Source organism: Sapajus apella, unplaced genomic scaffold (assembly GCF_009761245.1).
Source record: "Sapajus apella isolate SASKATOON/1434 unplaced genomic scaffold, GSC_monkey_1.0 scaffold15, whole genome shotgun sequence".
In the NCBI taxonomy this organism is placed as follows: domain Eukaryota; kingdom Metazoa; phylum Chordata; class Mammalia; order Primates; family Cebidae; genus Sapajus; species Sapajus apella.
Window position 1 is genome coordinate 31,223,259 of NW_022436955.1, and position 15,247 is coordinate 31,238,505.

The following is a 15,247-nucleotide window of genomic DNA, read 5'->3' on the forward strand; positions in this document are numbered from 1 at the left end:
GTGAGCCACTGCACCAGCCTTTTTTTTTTTAGATGGTGTTTCGCTCTTGTCACCCAGGCTGGAGTGCACTGGCGCGATCTCAGCTCACCGCTACCTCCACCTCCCGGATTCAAGCAATTCTCCTGCCTCAGCCTCCCAAGTAGCTGGGATTACAGGCATGCACCACCACACCCAGCTAATTGTGTGTTTTTAGTAGAGACAGCGTTTCTCCGTGTTGGCCAGCCTGGTCTAGAACTCCCGACCTCAGGTAATCTGTTCCCCTTGGCCTCCCAAAGTGCTGGGATTACAGGTGTGAGCCATCGCACCCGGCCCCTATTTTGTTATTCTTGATTTTGTCTTCTTTTTCTTAAACAGGACCCCACATCTTAAAAACTTCATGCCCCACCCAGCCTAACTCCACCCTTACTTTGTCCTCTCAGAGCCTCAGTTTCCCCAGGTGTGTGCCAGGCAGCTTGGTGTCCGTCGTGGCGTCTGTCAGTGCCTGCCACGTGGGCGTGGGGCTTGGTAGGTGCTGCTGTTGCTGCTGCCGCCAAAGCTGGACGAGCTCCCACGCGGGCACAGAGCTGTTCCCTGAATCCCTGGACCTGGTGGGCTGTTTCCAACTCAACAAGGCAGCCAATTCCCCTGTGACTCTTGGGAAGGCAGGGGCCGGGGGGTCCCCAGCAGCCTGAGGAGCATGCAGCTTGTTCAGGCAAGGAGGGAGGGGACTCTCTGGGCCAGTTTGTGCCAAAACTTCGAGCTATGCAGAAAGGGTCAAAGGTGAAGCCTCAAGGTCTCCATTCTGGGCTTGCCTGCCCAGGGTCACCAGGGCCACACTGGGGCTGTGCCTGCATGCTGGGAGCAGAGTGCACAGTGACACAGGTCGGCACCGGGAGGTGCCTGTGTGGATGGGACGGCGCTGGGGGTGGGGTGGGGATCCAGGCTTCTGGGTAGCACCTGTTGTGGTCTGGGTCACAGACGTGGCCCGTGCTTCCCTCTAAGCTGCTGAAAAGCTCAGAAACGTGCAGCAGAAGCTGGAGCTCAGACCTGGGTTCTGACTGCACGTGGGAGCGGGGCGCCATGACGGGAGCTCAGGCTGCACGGATCCACTTCCTGTGTTTAAAAACGGGCTCTTCACCTGCCAGCTGTGTGCCCGGGGCAGGTCCTTCTTTGCCTCTCTGAGCTTTGGTTTCCCTGTGTGTGTAGAGACGACTCATAGGCCTACCCCATGGAGTGACGGGACGATCCAGCGTGGTAATTTACTTGGAGGGCTGACGTTTCTTTGCACCCCTGCCACCGAGGTGTGGGGGTGAAGTCCCCTCCTCCTGAGCCTGGGCAGGTGCTCCCGGCGGGAGTGGTGAACAGAAGCAGAAGGGGTGCTTTGTGACTCGAAGCCAGAGCAGAAAAGGACAGCAAGATCGCCTGGCAGCCGGGCGCAGTGGCTCATGCCTGTAATCCCAGCACTTTGGGAGGCTGAGTCGAGTGGATCACCTGAGGTCAGGAGTTCAAGACCAGCCTGACCAACATGGAGAAAACTTGTCTCTACTAAAAATACAAAATTATCTGGGTGTGGTGGTGCATTCCTATAATACCAGGTTCTCGGGAGGCTGAGGCAGGAGAATGGCTTGAACTTGGGAGGCGGATATTGCAGTGAGCTGAGATTGAGCCATTGCACTCCAGCTCAGCAACAAGAATGAAACTGTCTCAAAAAAAAAAAAAAAAAAGACCACTTGGTTCTCTCCTGAAATTCACCCTTGGAGACCTGAGCACCGCATAGAAGCCAGCTGGGTCCCCAGGGAGCAACCACGGGTGGGATGCCTGGAGGTTCCCTGCCGAGTCAGTCCCACAGAAGGGCCCAGACCAGTCTGCACCCAGGAGAGATGATGGGGACGAAGTGACTGTTGTCCTTCCTGCCTGAGCTCAGGACAGTGTGTTCCTCAGCTGAAGGAAACCGGGAAAGTGGCCCATCGCTGGGTGAGGACTGCTGAGCCCTGGGGTGGGTGGTAGAGCTGGGATTCAAAGCCAAGGCCATCTGCTCTCGAGCCTGCAGCCACCACAGCCCCATCCTGCCCTGCACTGCCCTCCACTCAGGAGTTAGACTCAACCACACTTCTAGCATTTTCCATCACAAGGCTGTCATTCCAAAGTTTCATGGATCCCCACAGGGTAATAGCTATCTCTGGGAGTCAGGTGGCCAAAGGCACCCACAGCAACAAAAAGCCACTTGAACCTCAGTGACGGGATGGTGGAATGCATTTTGTGACGGGCAGCAGCAGCCTCTGCAGTGCCACAGCAGTGGTGGGTGTGCGAGTGCCGGCCACAGCTGCTGCTTGAGCCCAACTGCACATTCAACCAAGGACCAGACATGCTCCTTACTCCCTTACATTGTGAGAATGCTGCTCTAGGGTGGATTTTTTTTTTTTTTTTTTTTTTTTTGAGACAAGAGTCTTGAGCTGTCGCCCAGGCTGGAGTACAGGGGCGTGACCTCGGCTCGTTGCAAACTCCGCCTCCCGGATTCAAGTGATTCTCCTGCCTGAGCCTCCTGAGTAGCGGGGACTACAGGCATTTGCCACCACATCCAGCTAATTTTTGTATTTTTAGCAGAGACAGGGTTTTGCCATGTTGGCCAGGCTGGCCTAGAACTCTTGACGTCAGGTGATCTGCCTGCCTCTGCCTCCCAAAGTGCTGGGATCACAGGCGTGAACCACTGTGTCCGGGCTACTGCGGATGTTTAACATCTCCATTTCACAGGCAAGGAAGCTGAGGCTCAGAGGTGCACAGCTCTGCAGTGGCGGGTCAGGGCTCTGGACCCGGGAGGCCAACCGTGGGGCTCTCAGATAGACTGTGCTATGGGAGAAGCTCCCAGAAGTCCTACGCTGGGAACCGCTAGACAAGAGAATTGTTCAAGTCTCTTCCCATTCCCTGACACATGAAGCAAAGACTCTTGCCCCCAATGCTGGGCCTTTTATCTCCGAAGGTCTTTTTTATTTTGAGATGAGTCTTTCTGTGTCGCCCAGGCTGCAGTATAGTGGTGCAGTCTTGGCTCACTGCAGCTTCCGTCTCCAAGATTCAGGCAATTCTCCTGCCTCAGCCTCCCAGGTAGCTGGTAGTACAGGCATTCGCCACCACACCTGGCTCATTTTTATATTTGTAGTAGAGACAGGCTTTCAGCATGTTGGTCAGGCTGCTCTGGAATCCCTGACCTAACGTGATCTGCCTGCCTTGGCCTCCAAAGTGCTGGGGTTGTAGGCGGGGGCCACTATGCCTAACCTCTTAAGGTCTTTTGAACTCTCAAGAGTCTAACTTGGCCAGGTGTGGTGGCTCATGCCTGTAATCCCAGCACTTTGGGAGGCCAAGGTGGGTGGATCACTTGAGGTCTGGAGTTTGAGAACAGCCTGGCCAATATGGTGAAACCCAATCTCTACTAAAAATACAAAAATTATCTGGGCGTGGTGGTGGGCCCCTGTAATCCCAGCTACTCAGAAGGTTGAGGCAGGAGAGTTGCTTGACCCAGGAGGCGGAGGTTGCAGTGAGCCGAGACTGCACCACAGCACTCCAGCCTGGGTGACAGAGTGAGACCCGGTCTCGAAAAACAAAAAAGAGTCTAACTCTGTATTTTTAGGTGCGGAGATGAGCCCGGAGATCAGCATCAGGACCCGACCCGAGACCCTAGCAGCGCTCCCTTCCCTCCCCCGGCAGCGTTCCTCCCCTGTGGTTTGCCTGGAGAATTCTGACTTACCCCATGGGGAAGAAAAGCTCCAGAACCTTCTATGGGAGGAACACAGCCCTTGGGTAGAGTCCTTCACAGCCAGCTCTTTTCTTTCCCACCAAGAGGTAGGACCACCTGGTGTGGCAGGTGGATGCTGGCTGGAAAAACATCCCGCAGCCCAGGTTTCCTCTGGCTGGGGAGCAGCGTGGAGGAAGAGGGTGAGGCGTCAGCGCTCTCAGAACCACGGCCTTGTGGAGTTCCTGAGCAGGCAGACGGGGTGGCAGGGGGTGATCTGGTCCCGGTCCCAGGAGGCCGCCCCAAAGCCAGCATCAAGGCGAAGGCCATGCACAGATCAAACGGCTCCTTGAACCCTGAGGAAGGGCTGGTTCCTGCTCCATCTGGACCAGCCCGCACCATTGTTAGCACAGGTTGAAGCCTCATCCGTCCCCACATCTGAGGCTCTCATGGACTCCTTCTGCCCTGGAATTCTTTTGTTTGCTGCTGAACAAATAAACTACATTTCTTTGGAATTTCCCCTCAAAGCCTTTTCTTTAGCTGGTCTTGGAGAAAGGTGACCTTCTTGTCCCTGCCACCTTTTTGAGCTGTGCTTGATGCAGGGAAGCATACAGAGAGCTGGGCGATTTGAGCAGCTTCCTCTCTGCCCTTGGGCTTAGGTGTGGATAGGGGCTGTTTTTAGGGACTCTGGCTCCTTCCCAAGGAGCACGCTGGGCGGCACATGGGTCAGCACTCTTCAACGTTATTAGTTAGGCATTTGTTTCAATCTGTTATGAAACAAACTTTATCATTAGTGAATATCACCACCCAGGGCAAGGCTAACAATTTTTTCAGCTAATCAATTTAAAGAAAAACATTAAGTAGGCTGGGTGCGGTGGTTCACGTCTATAATCCCAGCACTTTGGGAGGCCAAGGCGGGAGGATCACCTCAGGTGAACAGTTTGAGACCAGACTGGCCAACATGGTGAAACCCTGTCTCTACTAAAAATACAAAAATTAGCCGGGTGTGGTGGCGCATGCCTGTAATCCCAGCTGCGCAGGAGGCTGAGGCAGGAGAACTGCATGAACCCAGGAGGTAGAGGCTGCGGTCAGCCAAGATCGTGCCACTGCAGTCCAGCCCAGGCGAGAGAGGGAGATGGCTCAAAAACACACAAACCAAAAACAAAGAAAAAGAAAAATATTAAGTAGTGAGTAGCAGGCAGATATGTCAAATATCTTCAGAATGCTGGCGGCATGACTGAATTTTGGGAATTTCCATCCAGCCCAACACCCGTATTTTACGGAGGAGGAAGCAGAGTCCCAGAGCAGTGGTGACGTATTCAAAGTCAGAGACAGTCAGCTGTGGGCACACGAGCATCAGCTCCGTGGAATCCCGTTTCCAGAACTGGAATCACAGCCCCTCTGTGGGGCTCCTTCTATTACGCTTGCAAATGAATTGCTGCACTAAACAATTTTGCTTGTCAAATTATGCTGATTTCAAATATGCGGCTTACCTTATGTTTTATTTCTGGCAAGATGTCCACCAGCCTCTGCAGCGTCTGATGATGGGCCCCGAGCTGCATGGCAGACATGAGGTGTTAGATCAACAGGCAGTGGGTGGGCGGAAAGTCGCTCCACTGTCAATATACCGCATTTTAGAAGCCATCCTAGGCCACGTGCGGTGGCTCACGCCTGTGATCCTAGCACTTTGGGAGGTCGAGGTGAGCAGATCATCTCAGGTCAGGAGTTAGAGACCAGCCTGGCCAACATGATGAAACCCAGTCTCAACTAAAAATACAAAAATCAGCTGTGTGTGGTGGCGCGCTCCTACAGTCCCAGCTACTAGGGAGGTTAAGGCAGGAGAATCACTTGAACCCAGGAGGTGGAGGTTGCAATGAGCCAAGACCGCACCACTGCACTCCAGCCTGTGTGACAAAGCGAGACCCTGTCTCAAAAAAAAAAAAAAAGAAAAAAAACCAAAAGCAATCCTAACGATGGGTCACCGTGTTTCACATTAGGCAATCTACACCCCCAGCAAGCGATTACCTTTAAAAACACGCCTATCACGGCCAAGCCATTCTCTCCCATGACAGCCTCCTTGTAATTTTGGTATTTCACAGAATTCCAGTGAACTAAATGCAGCTGAAACATAGCGGAAAGAGAATTTAAACTGGTCAGCAAGAACTAAGACAGCCACTTCCCCTTCTGAATGGCTGGCCTGTGTCCACTTAATGATGGTAACGAATAACGCTGTGGAAGAGCTCAGCTCCCCCAGCACTCCAAGCTCCTAGACACTTGACGGAGGCCCAGGAAGGGAGGGCCTCCGTCTTCCTGGTGGGGGAAAAGGAGAGGATCGTCTTAACCTCACCTTGTAGAAATGGGTGGTTTCATTATTTTCCACCTCCTAGTTATCCTTGGACAAGAATTATCAGATAAAACTCAGGCCTCGGCCAGGCATGGTGGCTCCAAGCTCACAAGGATGGGCACAGGAAGCCCTTGGGCTTCTTCTTCCATAACCCACCCTGCAGGGATTCTGGGACCAGGGGCCCTGTGCAGGGCACTGGGGCCAGTGAGAGCCACATAGCTCCTCCCTGCCAGCAGGCTACATGCTCCCGGGTGCATCTGGGCCAATGAGGGTGGGCATGGGCTCTTCCTTCCCTCCTATGGCTCACCTGGAATGCCACACCTGAGGCCCCACTGTAGACCCCACCTCCCCACCCCCCCACCCCCGCCTCCAGGAAACTGCACACTGCAGCGTGGGCCAGACACTGGCCAGGGTGGGGGTCCCCAGCCCCTGCTCAGCCCCAGTCAGGGAGGTCCCTGGGGGCCCAAGCTCACTGGTCTCTAGGAGTAAATTGCAACAATCTTCTTCCTTTAAAACTATCTGTTCATCATAAACAGAGTTGCTGGTAGAGGTACTAAACGTATGTTGTTAGATGAACAAAGGCACACAGAAGCCTGTTATTTATACATACGTGCAAAATTATAACAATAGCTCTCACTCGCTATTTATAGTGTCCTGAGGTCACCTCTGGGTGTGTGATCACAAACAGTTTTCATTTTTGGTTTGGGCGGACTCGCTCCATATTAACTGCAGCTTTACTTTCATAACAACGAAAAGTTCAAAAAACAGAAGTGGTCCACAACTTGAAAAAAAAGGGTCAAAAAGTCAGGTGGGTGGGTTGGCGAGCAGAGGTGTGATAAAGCGACTATGGTAAAAACGATCCGCACAGGACTGAGACGGCAAACTTGTGAGTTCCTCTCACACGCTTTTTTTTTTTGAGACAGAGTCTCGCTCCGTCTCCAGGCTGGAGTGCAGCGGCGCAATCTCGGCTCACTGCAACCTCCGCCTCCCCGGTTCATTTGATTCTCCTACCTCAGCCTCCAAAGTATCTGGGATTACAGGTGCCTGCCACTAGGCCTGGATAATTTTTTTATTTTTAGTAGAGATGGGGTTTTTCCATGTTGGTCAGGGTGGTCTCGAAATCTTGACCTCAGGTGAACCACCCACCTTGGCCCCCCAAAGTGCTGGGATTACAGGCGTGAGCCACCGCACCTGGTTCTTGTATACTTCTTTCCATTTTTTTGTAAGTTGCAAACATTGTATCATAGAATATATGGAGAAATCTATAAGGCATCACTTATCACCCAAAGTAACCACGAAAACCAGGTCCCAACATTGATCTGCATTCCTTTTCCCTACTGACTCCCACTTTGGAATGCTGAAATAAGACTGCTTTAAGAAGATGATCTCGCAGGGGCGCGGTGGCTCACACCTGTGATCCCAGCACTTCGGGAGGCTGAGGCGAGCCGAAGACTTGAGGTCAGGAGTTGGAGACCAGCCTGGCCAATATGGTGAAACTCCGTCTCTACTAAAAGTACAAAAATTAGCTGGGCGTGTGGTGCATGCCTGTCATCCCAGCTACTTGGGAGGCTGAGCAAGAGGCAGAGGTTGTGATGAGCCGAGATCACACCTCTGCACTCCAGTCTGGATGACAGAGTAAACCCTGTCTCAGAACAAACAAACACATAAAAGAGAGGATAATTTCTGTTGTAAAGATGTTCAGCTTCTCAGCAGAGGGCCTTGTGAGTCTGCTGGTCCCTGCTGCTGCAAGCACACAGCTGAGTGAGGGCCGAGAAGACCTCACGCTCTGACCTTCAATCTCAGCTATCTGGCCTTGGCAAGCTCCATAACCACTCAGAACCTCAGTCTCCTCTTCCATTAAATGAGAGTGCTCACAGTGCCTTCTCTGGAGGAGAGGCATGTGACTAAACAGAGGAGGTGGCCAGCTGTTTTGCTTTGAGCACTGACAGTCCCAGGTCCCAGGAAATCCTTTGCGTCTGAGCAGCTGGGATGGTTTGTTCACCCCCCATGGCAGAGCTGGAGACAGAGAAGGCGTCCAGATTTAGGACCACGTTAGGCCACGTCTACAAACCTCTGCAGGGTATGCACGGTCGTCCACTGCGTGCTCTGAGCCCCACTCGTTCGCTGCTCCCCAGTGGAAGTGAAATTGCTTCAGTCTGTAGCGGTTTTCCAAGGGCCCACCACTGATTCCTGGAAGTGAAGGCAGCAAGAGGTGTGTGTCGTTTTGTCTGTGGAGCGGGGGTGTGACCGGAGGCACTGTCTACGTTTAGGTTCTCTGAGTTCACTCGCAAGGGGTTGCTGTGCGGTTGAAGTGACAACCCAAAGGTGGGCTCTGTCAAAGGTGGGCTCCGTCTGGGCTGCTGACTCTGCCCCATGCCCAGCCCAGCGCCTGCCCAGGCACTAGACGCAGACGGAATGCAGGGTCCCAGTGCTGCCACTGGGTGGCGGTAAGGGCCTCAACTCCCTGTGGGTAGAAATCGGTGAAGAACGTTTCTGATCCGCCCACCTGTCCTATAAGATTTCCAGACTTTATTATTACTTTTTTACCTTTCTGCATGTCTGATCCTCCACACCACCCAGACTTTAACTAAAGAAAAAGATGTCTGGCTGGGTGCAGTGGCTGACGCCTGTAATCCCAGCACTTTGGGAGGCCCAGGTGAGTGGATCACGAGGCCAGGTGATTGAGACCAGCCCGGCCAAGATGGTGAAACCCAGTCTCTACTAAAAATACAAAAATTAGCTGGGTGTGGTGGCGCATGCCTCTAATCCCAGTTACTAAGGAGGGTGAGACAGGAGAATTGCTTGATCCCGGGAGGCGGTGGTTGCAGTGAGCTGAGATCGCACCACTGCACTCCAGCCTGGGCGACAGAGCGAGACTCCGTCTCAAAACAAAAACAAGAAAAAGATGTCTTCCAAATATTTTTAAAAAGCAGCTTAATTCCTATCACCAAATAATGTTATAAAATAACACACAACGAGCAAGGTTTTTATTTCATTTTATTTTATTTTGAGGTGGAGTCTCACTGTATTGCCCAGGCTGGAGTGCAATGGAGCGATCTCGGCCCACCACAACCTCCACCTCCCGGGTTCAAGAGATTCTCCTGTCTCAGCCTCCCAAGCAGCTGGGATTACAGGTATGCGCCACCAGGCCCAGCTAGTTTTTGTACTTTTAGTAGACATGGGGTTTCACCATGTTAGCCAGGCTGGTCTGAAACCCGCGACCTCAGGCGATCCACCCGCCTTAGCCTCCCAAAGTGCTGGGATTACGCCATGGAACCCGGGTGAGCAAGGCTTTTAAACAAGCAGACTCTGAGATACAGCATCAGTTCTGATCTCTGGCAGCCCCTGCTTAACCTAGGCCCACCACAGGACCCACTTTGATTGGAACACTCCTTACTTTTCGTTTATTTTTTTGAGACAGAGTCTCATTTTGTCTCCCGGGCTGGAGTGCAGGGGCGTGATCTCGGCTCACTGCAACCTCCGCTTCCCGGGCTCATGAACTTTTCCTCCCTCACCCTCCTGAGTAGCTGGGATTACAGGTGCGCGCCACCACGCCCAGCTAATTTTTTGTATTTTTAGTAGAGATGGGGTTTCACCATGTTGGTCAGGCTGGTCTTGAACTCCTGACCTTGTGATCTGCCCGCGTCAGCTTCCCCAAGTGCTGGTGTTACAGGCATGAGCCACCATGCACAGGCAACTCCTTTCTTTCTTTCTTTCTTTTTTTTTTTTTTTGAGACAGATTTTCACTCTTGTTACCCAGGCTGGAGTGCAACGGCATGATCTTGGCTCACCGCAACCTCCACCATCCGGGTTCAGGCGATTCTCCTGCCTCAGCCTCCCGAGTAGCTGAGATTACAGGCATGTGCCACCACACCTGGCTAATTTTGTATTTTTAGTAGAGACAGGGTTTCTCCATGTTGGTCAGGCTGGTCTCGAACTCCTGCCTTGGCCTGCCAAAGTGCTGGCGATTACAGGCGTGAGCCACCGTGTCTGGCTGGAATACTCCTCTCCTTCTAAGTCACCCTAAACGCTCACCTTAGTCAGCACTCTCCACCTGCAGGCCTCTGGGTGCCCTTCTCCATGGCGCGGTGCCAGGTGCGGCCTCCCAGGCATTTGCTTTGCCTGACATTCGGGCCTCAGCCATGAGCACTGCTCCCCGAGGCCTCTGGCTCTGCACTGCAGTCACAGCTGCCATCCCCAGGCCCAGGTAGGGCTGGGAGTCTGCCTTTTAACCAGCTCCCCAGGGGTTGTGATGTGGGTGGCTTCTCCTGTCTCTGGGCACTTTGTCACTAACGGATTTCCATCAACAACTGCTGCAAATGTGGCATCTGTTCCACACGTTGTTTTCATTGAAAGAAACAAAGTGTGCTGGTGGCTGGGCAAGGCTGGAAGGCGCCGGCAGAGCTGGAGGCTGACCACCAGTTCAGGGTTGCCCGAGTGCCTCCCACAGCTGTGGAGGAGCCTCGTGTCACCTGCCTTGCTGACTTCACCTCCCGCTGCCGCAAAGCCAGGAACACAGTGAGCGTGTGAGGAGTGCCTTGCGAGCTTGACACTGCCGGCTCCTGGAGGTTTCCTGACATCAAAAGTACTCTTAGCTGGGCTGAGTGTGATGGCTCAGGCTGGCAATCCCAGCACGTTGGGAGGCCAAGGCGGGAGGATCACTTGAGGTCAGGAGTTCCAGACTAGCCTGGCCAAAATGGTGAAGCCCCATCTCTACTAAAAATACAAATATTAGCTGGGTGTGGTGGCATGCACCTGTAGTCTCAGCTACTCAGGAGGCTGAGGCAGGAGAATCGTTTGCAGCTGGGAGGTGGAGGCTGAGGTGAGCCGAGATGGCACCACTGTGCTTCAGCCTGGGCAACAGAGCAAGACTCAGTCTCAAAATAAATAAATAAATAAACAAATAAATAAGTACTTGAGGCTGGAGGCACCTGGGTGTAAACTAGAAAATGGAACATGGATCAGGCTCTGGTCTGGCCAGGGACAAGGCAAGTGCTGGAGAAGCCACAGAACTGCTCACAGCCCCTCTTCACTCAAAAGCAAGCTCAGTGTTGGTCTGGAGCACCCTCGGAGTTGCATCTAGTTTTAAATTCTACCATTATGAGCTAGTCTTCTCTTCTCCTTAAATATACACAGATTAATTACATCTCAATTTCAAAACAAGGCACAAAAAGAGTCCTTTCCCTAACAAGCACATAAAATCCCTTTGTTAGGCCAGGTGCAGTGGCTCACCCTTGTCATCCCAGCACTTTGGGAGGCCAAGGCGGATGTATCACTTGAGGTCAGCAGTTCAAAACCAGCCTGGCCAACATGGTGAAACCTCATCTCTACTAAAAATAGAAAAAATTAGCCTGGCGTGGTGGCGGGTGCCTGTAATCTCAGCTACTCGGGAGAATGAGGCAGGGGAATTGCTTGAACCTGGGCGGTGGAGGTTGCGGTGAGCTGAGATTGTGCCACTGCACTCCAGCCTGGGTGATAGCCCAAGATTCTGTCTCAAAAAAAAAAAAAATCACTTTGTTGCTAACAATCAGGTCTTTTTCTACGGTGGCCCACAGTGCTGTGAGCAAGACGGAGCCCCTACAGGTGGGGAAGCCGAGGCATGAGGAAAACCTCCCCGCAGGGTCACCTCGTAAGACTTTCATGGTGATTTTCTAACTCTAAAATTACAAGAGGGATGAGTTTTTCTCCTTCAAGAGGGAAGAGTATGTGAGCCAATTGGCCTTTGTGGTTTTGTGTTATATTTTAACTTACTGGGAGAGGTGAAGCAGTTTGCCTGCAGTCCCTGAGGTATGCCGATGGGAACCGGGGTTCGAATCCAGGTTTGACACCAAAACCCATACCTTTTCTGCTCTGTCCTTCAAAGTACAAAACATAATCATTTTTTTTAGACTGAGTCTCACTCTGTTGCCAAGGCTGGGGTGCAGTGGTGCCATCTCGGCTCACTACAACCTCTGCCTCCCGGGTTCAAAAGATTCTCCTGTCTCAGCCTCTGGGGTAGCTGAGATGGAGACATATGCTGCCATGCCCGGCTATTTTTTGTTTGTTTGTTTGTTTTTTTGTATTTTTAGTAGAGACAGGATTTCCCCATATTGGCCAGGCTGGTCTCAAACTCCTAACCTCAGGTGATCCACCTGCCTCGGCCTTCCAAAATGCTGGGATTACAGGCATGAACCACCTCACCCAGCCTGCAAAACACAATCTGAGGAACTTACAGAACCACAGAATGCAAGCAGGGTGAGCTTTGTGCTGGCTCCTGCAAGCCCCAGGGGCACCAAAATGCACTGATTGGGGGCTGAGATGGAGCCCGCAGGTGGGTCACCTCTCGCTCTCGGGATGGGCTCACTCATGATGAGTTTACTGTGTGGAAATTCATGTCTGTGTCATCTCTTCTAGAATAGAAACGCCTAGAAGGCAGGGTTGATGGATGCCTCATGGACAAGTTGGACTGGACCCAGCCTAGTCAGTGCCATTTGTAAGACTCCGAGTCCTATCCGGTTGCACCCAGGACAAAGGCCGTTTCCGTCTGGACCATCACTGTCAACAGGACTTAGTGCAGAAAGGGTCACTGAAGGCACACGGCGAACCCTCACGGGATGAGAGAATACAGGAGTGGATGGGAGACTATGTTCTCTGATTTGCTGATCGAATCACTCAGTTAGGAAGCAGATCTGTGCATTACAGTGGAATCCAGCCTTTCCCAAGGCAGCTTGTGAACCACCTGGAATTTCTAGGAAAGTCCACAGAACACAGAAATAAAGACCTGGATATGCAACTTAGCTCTGCTTCTAATTTACTGTGTGACCCTGGGCAAGTAGCTTAGCCTCTCTGAGCCTAAGCCTCTGTCCTTGTAAAATGAGGACAGTGGGCAGGATAAATCGAGACAGGGTAGGAAGGCTTCTGTAAAGTGTTGCCTGATGATGGCAGCAGTGGTGACTGTGCGTTGCACACTGTTCAGGGGCTCTGTGGCTTCATCTGTGTAAAGAGAGTGACTACATGTTTCTCCCGGTCCCAGCTTAAGCACCCTAGGGTTCTGCGTTAGGCACATAAATAGGGTCCCAAAGAGACTGACGCCAGCAGCATGAGGCATGAGTTCCCTGACAGCTGATACCTGCCAGACCCCCACCCACAAAACCCTGTAGAGAAGTCACCCTCCAGACTGTGGCCAATGAACAAAGGCCAGGAACCGGAGCCGATGGGACCAGAAGGGACTCAGGAACCTCTGCAGGGCAAAGGGCTGTGCTACCTCTGGGGCTAGGAGACTTTCCCAAGGCCATCCTCCCGGCAGGGCTGGAGCCCACAGGGCATCTCCTCAACCTTGCCCGACCACGAACAGACCCAGAATTCTTTTTTTTTTGAGATGGAGTCTTGCTCTGTCACCAAGGCTGGAGTGCAATGACGCGACCTCGGCTCACTGCAAATTCTGCCTCCCGGTTCAAGCGATTCTCCTGCCTCAGCCTCCCGAGTAGCTGGGATTACAGGCGCCGGCCAACACACCTGGCTAATTTTTGTATTTTTAGTAGAGATGGGGGTCTCACCATGTTGGTCAGGCTGGTGTTGAACTGACCTTGTGGTCCGCCCGCCTCGGCTTCCCAAAGTGCTGGGATTACAGGCGCGAGCCACCGAGCCCTGCTGGCCCAGAATTCTTTCCTGCAGCAGCTTCTGATGGGCTGGGCCCCTGCCTCTCTACCCCCTGGAATTAGAGACCATGGTCGTCAGCCCTTTCCAATCCGCACCCTGAGGGGAGGCATGGAGCCCTCGGAACACGTGGTCCCCAGGCTGGCTCGGGGGCCTCTGCACGTGTGTCTGTCTGTAACTGAACAGGGACTTGCCCGGAACAGCAGCCACCCTGGGCTGGGGACAAAGCATGCTCAGGGAAAACCCAGAACGGCGGCTGTATCTCACTGGCTCTGTCATATGCAAACACTAACGAAGCCGGAAGCCAGACGTCCGCTCTCCTGAGAGGGTCACTGCAAAGGAAGGCTGGGCCCTGCGTGTTTGGAATCAGGTGGTGCAGGGGCCGAGGATGACTCGGGCTGGGCTGGAGCGGCCCCCGGTGGCGGATCGGTGGAGAGGCACCTGGAATCTGGCAACGTGGCCCACGAGGGGTGCACGCACTTCAGGAAGACACAGAGGCCTTTTCCTGAAAATGCCAGGAGGTGTGGATTCCACAGGAGCCTCCTCAGCACCCGTCAGCTGTGAGATTCATATACCTTGAGGCTCTTTCAAGGTGAAACAGAGAATCTCACTGCAAATGTTAAATTCCAAAATTAGACCTGCCCCGCAAAGACAGCCCACCAGCACAATGCCAGTTGTATTTATGCAACAACTGGAAAGCCGTGTTGCGGTGCTCTTCCTGTAGACAACACAGCACGGGCTCAGGAGTGGGGTCTGGAGTCGGACCCACGTGCAGAGGCTGGGGCCACCCTCCCAAACTGTGTGCTCGAGGTTCAGCCTTTGCACCCTCCTAGCCTCAGTTTCCCCATCTGTAAAGCGGGGACGATCCCTGAGCCCCACCAAAGCACTGTAGTTATAATTAACTCACATGGGAAATACGAAGCCCTTAGCACAACGCTTGATATAAAGGAAGCACTTTAAAACAAACAAACCCCCAAAACAACCAACTAGAAGCCACTGAAGCCTTCATGGGGGTGAAGCAGCTGATGAAGGGTCACAGGCTCTCGCTGGCCAGGCTCCGGCCTATCCTGGGCACCACATGTCCTGTCCATGAGCTCAAATCGTCGTTGCGATGGAGGAGGCTCAGTGTGTGCCAGGAGTGCGGCAGAGGAGCTCACGGTCACTGGGCACCTGCAATCTGCTGGGCACTGTGAGCTAACTTTGTGCTCCCCGCCGGATGAACTCCTCATGACAGCCCTTGACAGCAGGTCCTGGGAGCCCAACTTTGAGTTTCAGAGAGGCTAAGTCACCTGGCCCAGTTCACCCGGCGAAGTCACTCAGGTCTGATGGTCGAGGCCCTCCGCTTTTGTAGCGGTGTTCAGGCCAAACTCTGCTACTTGCCTTGCCAGTAAAGTTAGGGACCCAATTTAAGGCTGCAGACCTGGATAAAATAATCTCAAAGTGACTGTTCTTTTTGCTTTTTCTAGGTGGAGTCTCACTCTGTCACCCAGGCTGGAGTGCAGTAGCGTGCTCTCAGCTCACTCAACCTCCGCCTCCCAGGTCCCAGTGATGCTCCTGCCTCAGCC

The 15,247-nt window shown here is 53.0% G+C and overlaps 1 protein-coding gene across 4 annotated transcripts in view; it reads right to left on the reverse strand.

The window, feature by feature from the left end:
• Positions 1-15,247, reverse strand: part of CA5A (carbonic anhydrase 5A) — a 52,723-nt gene that overhangs the window by 10,745 nt on the left and 26,731 nt on the right. For 2 of the 4 annotated variants that reach the window (XM_032284657.1, XM_032284655.1), the window contains exons 3-5: positions 8,119-8,237; positions 5,729-5,824; positions 5,197-5,259 (exon numbers count right to left, since the gene is read on the reverse strand). In XM_032284657.1, coding sequence (XP_032140548.1) covers positions 5,197-5,259; positions 5,729-5,824; positions 8,119-8,237 — 278 coding nt within the window. The remainder of the gene's footprint in view (positions 1-5,196; positions 5,260-5,728; positions 5,825-8,118; positions 8,238-15,247) is intronic. The other 2 variants (XM_032284656.1, XM_032284658.1) reach the window with 2 other exon arrangements.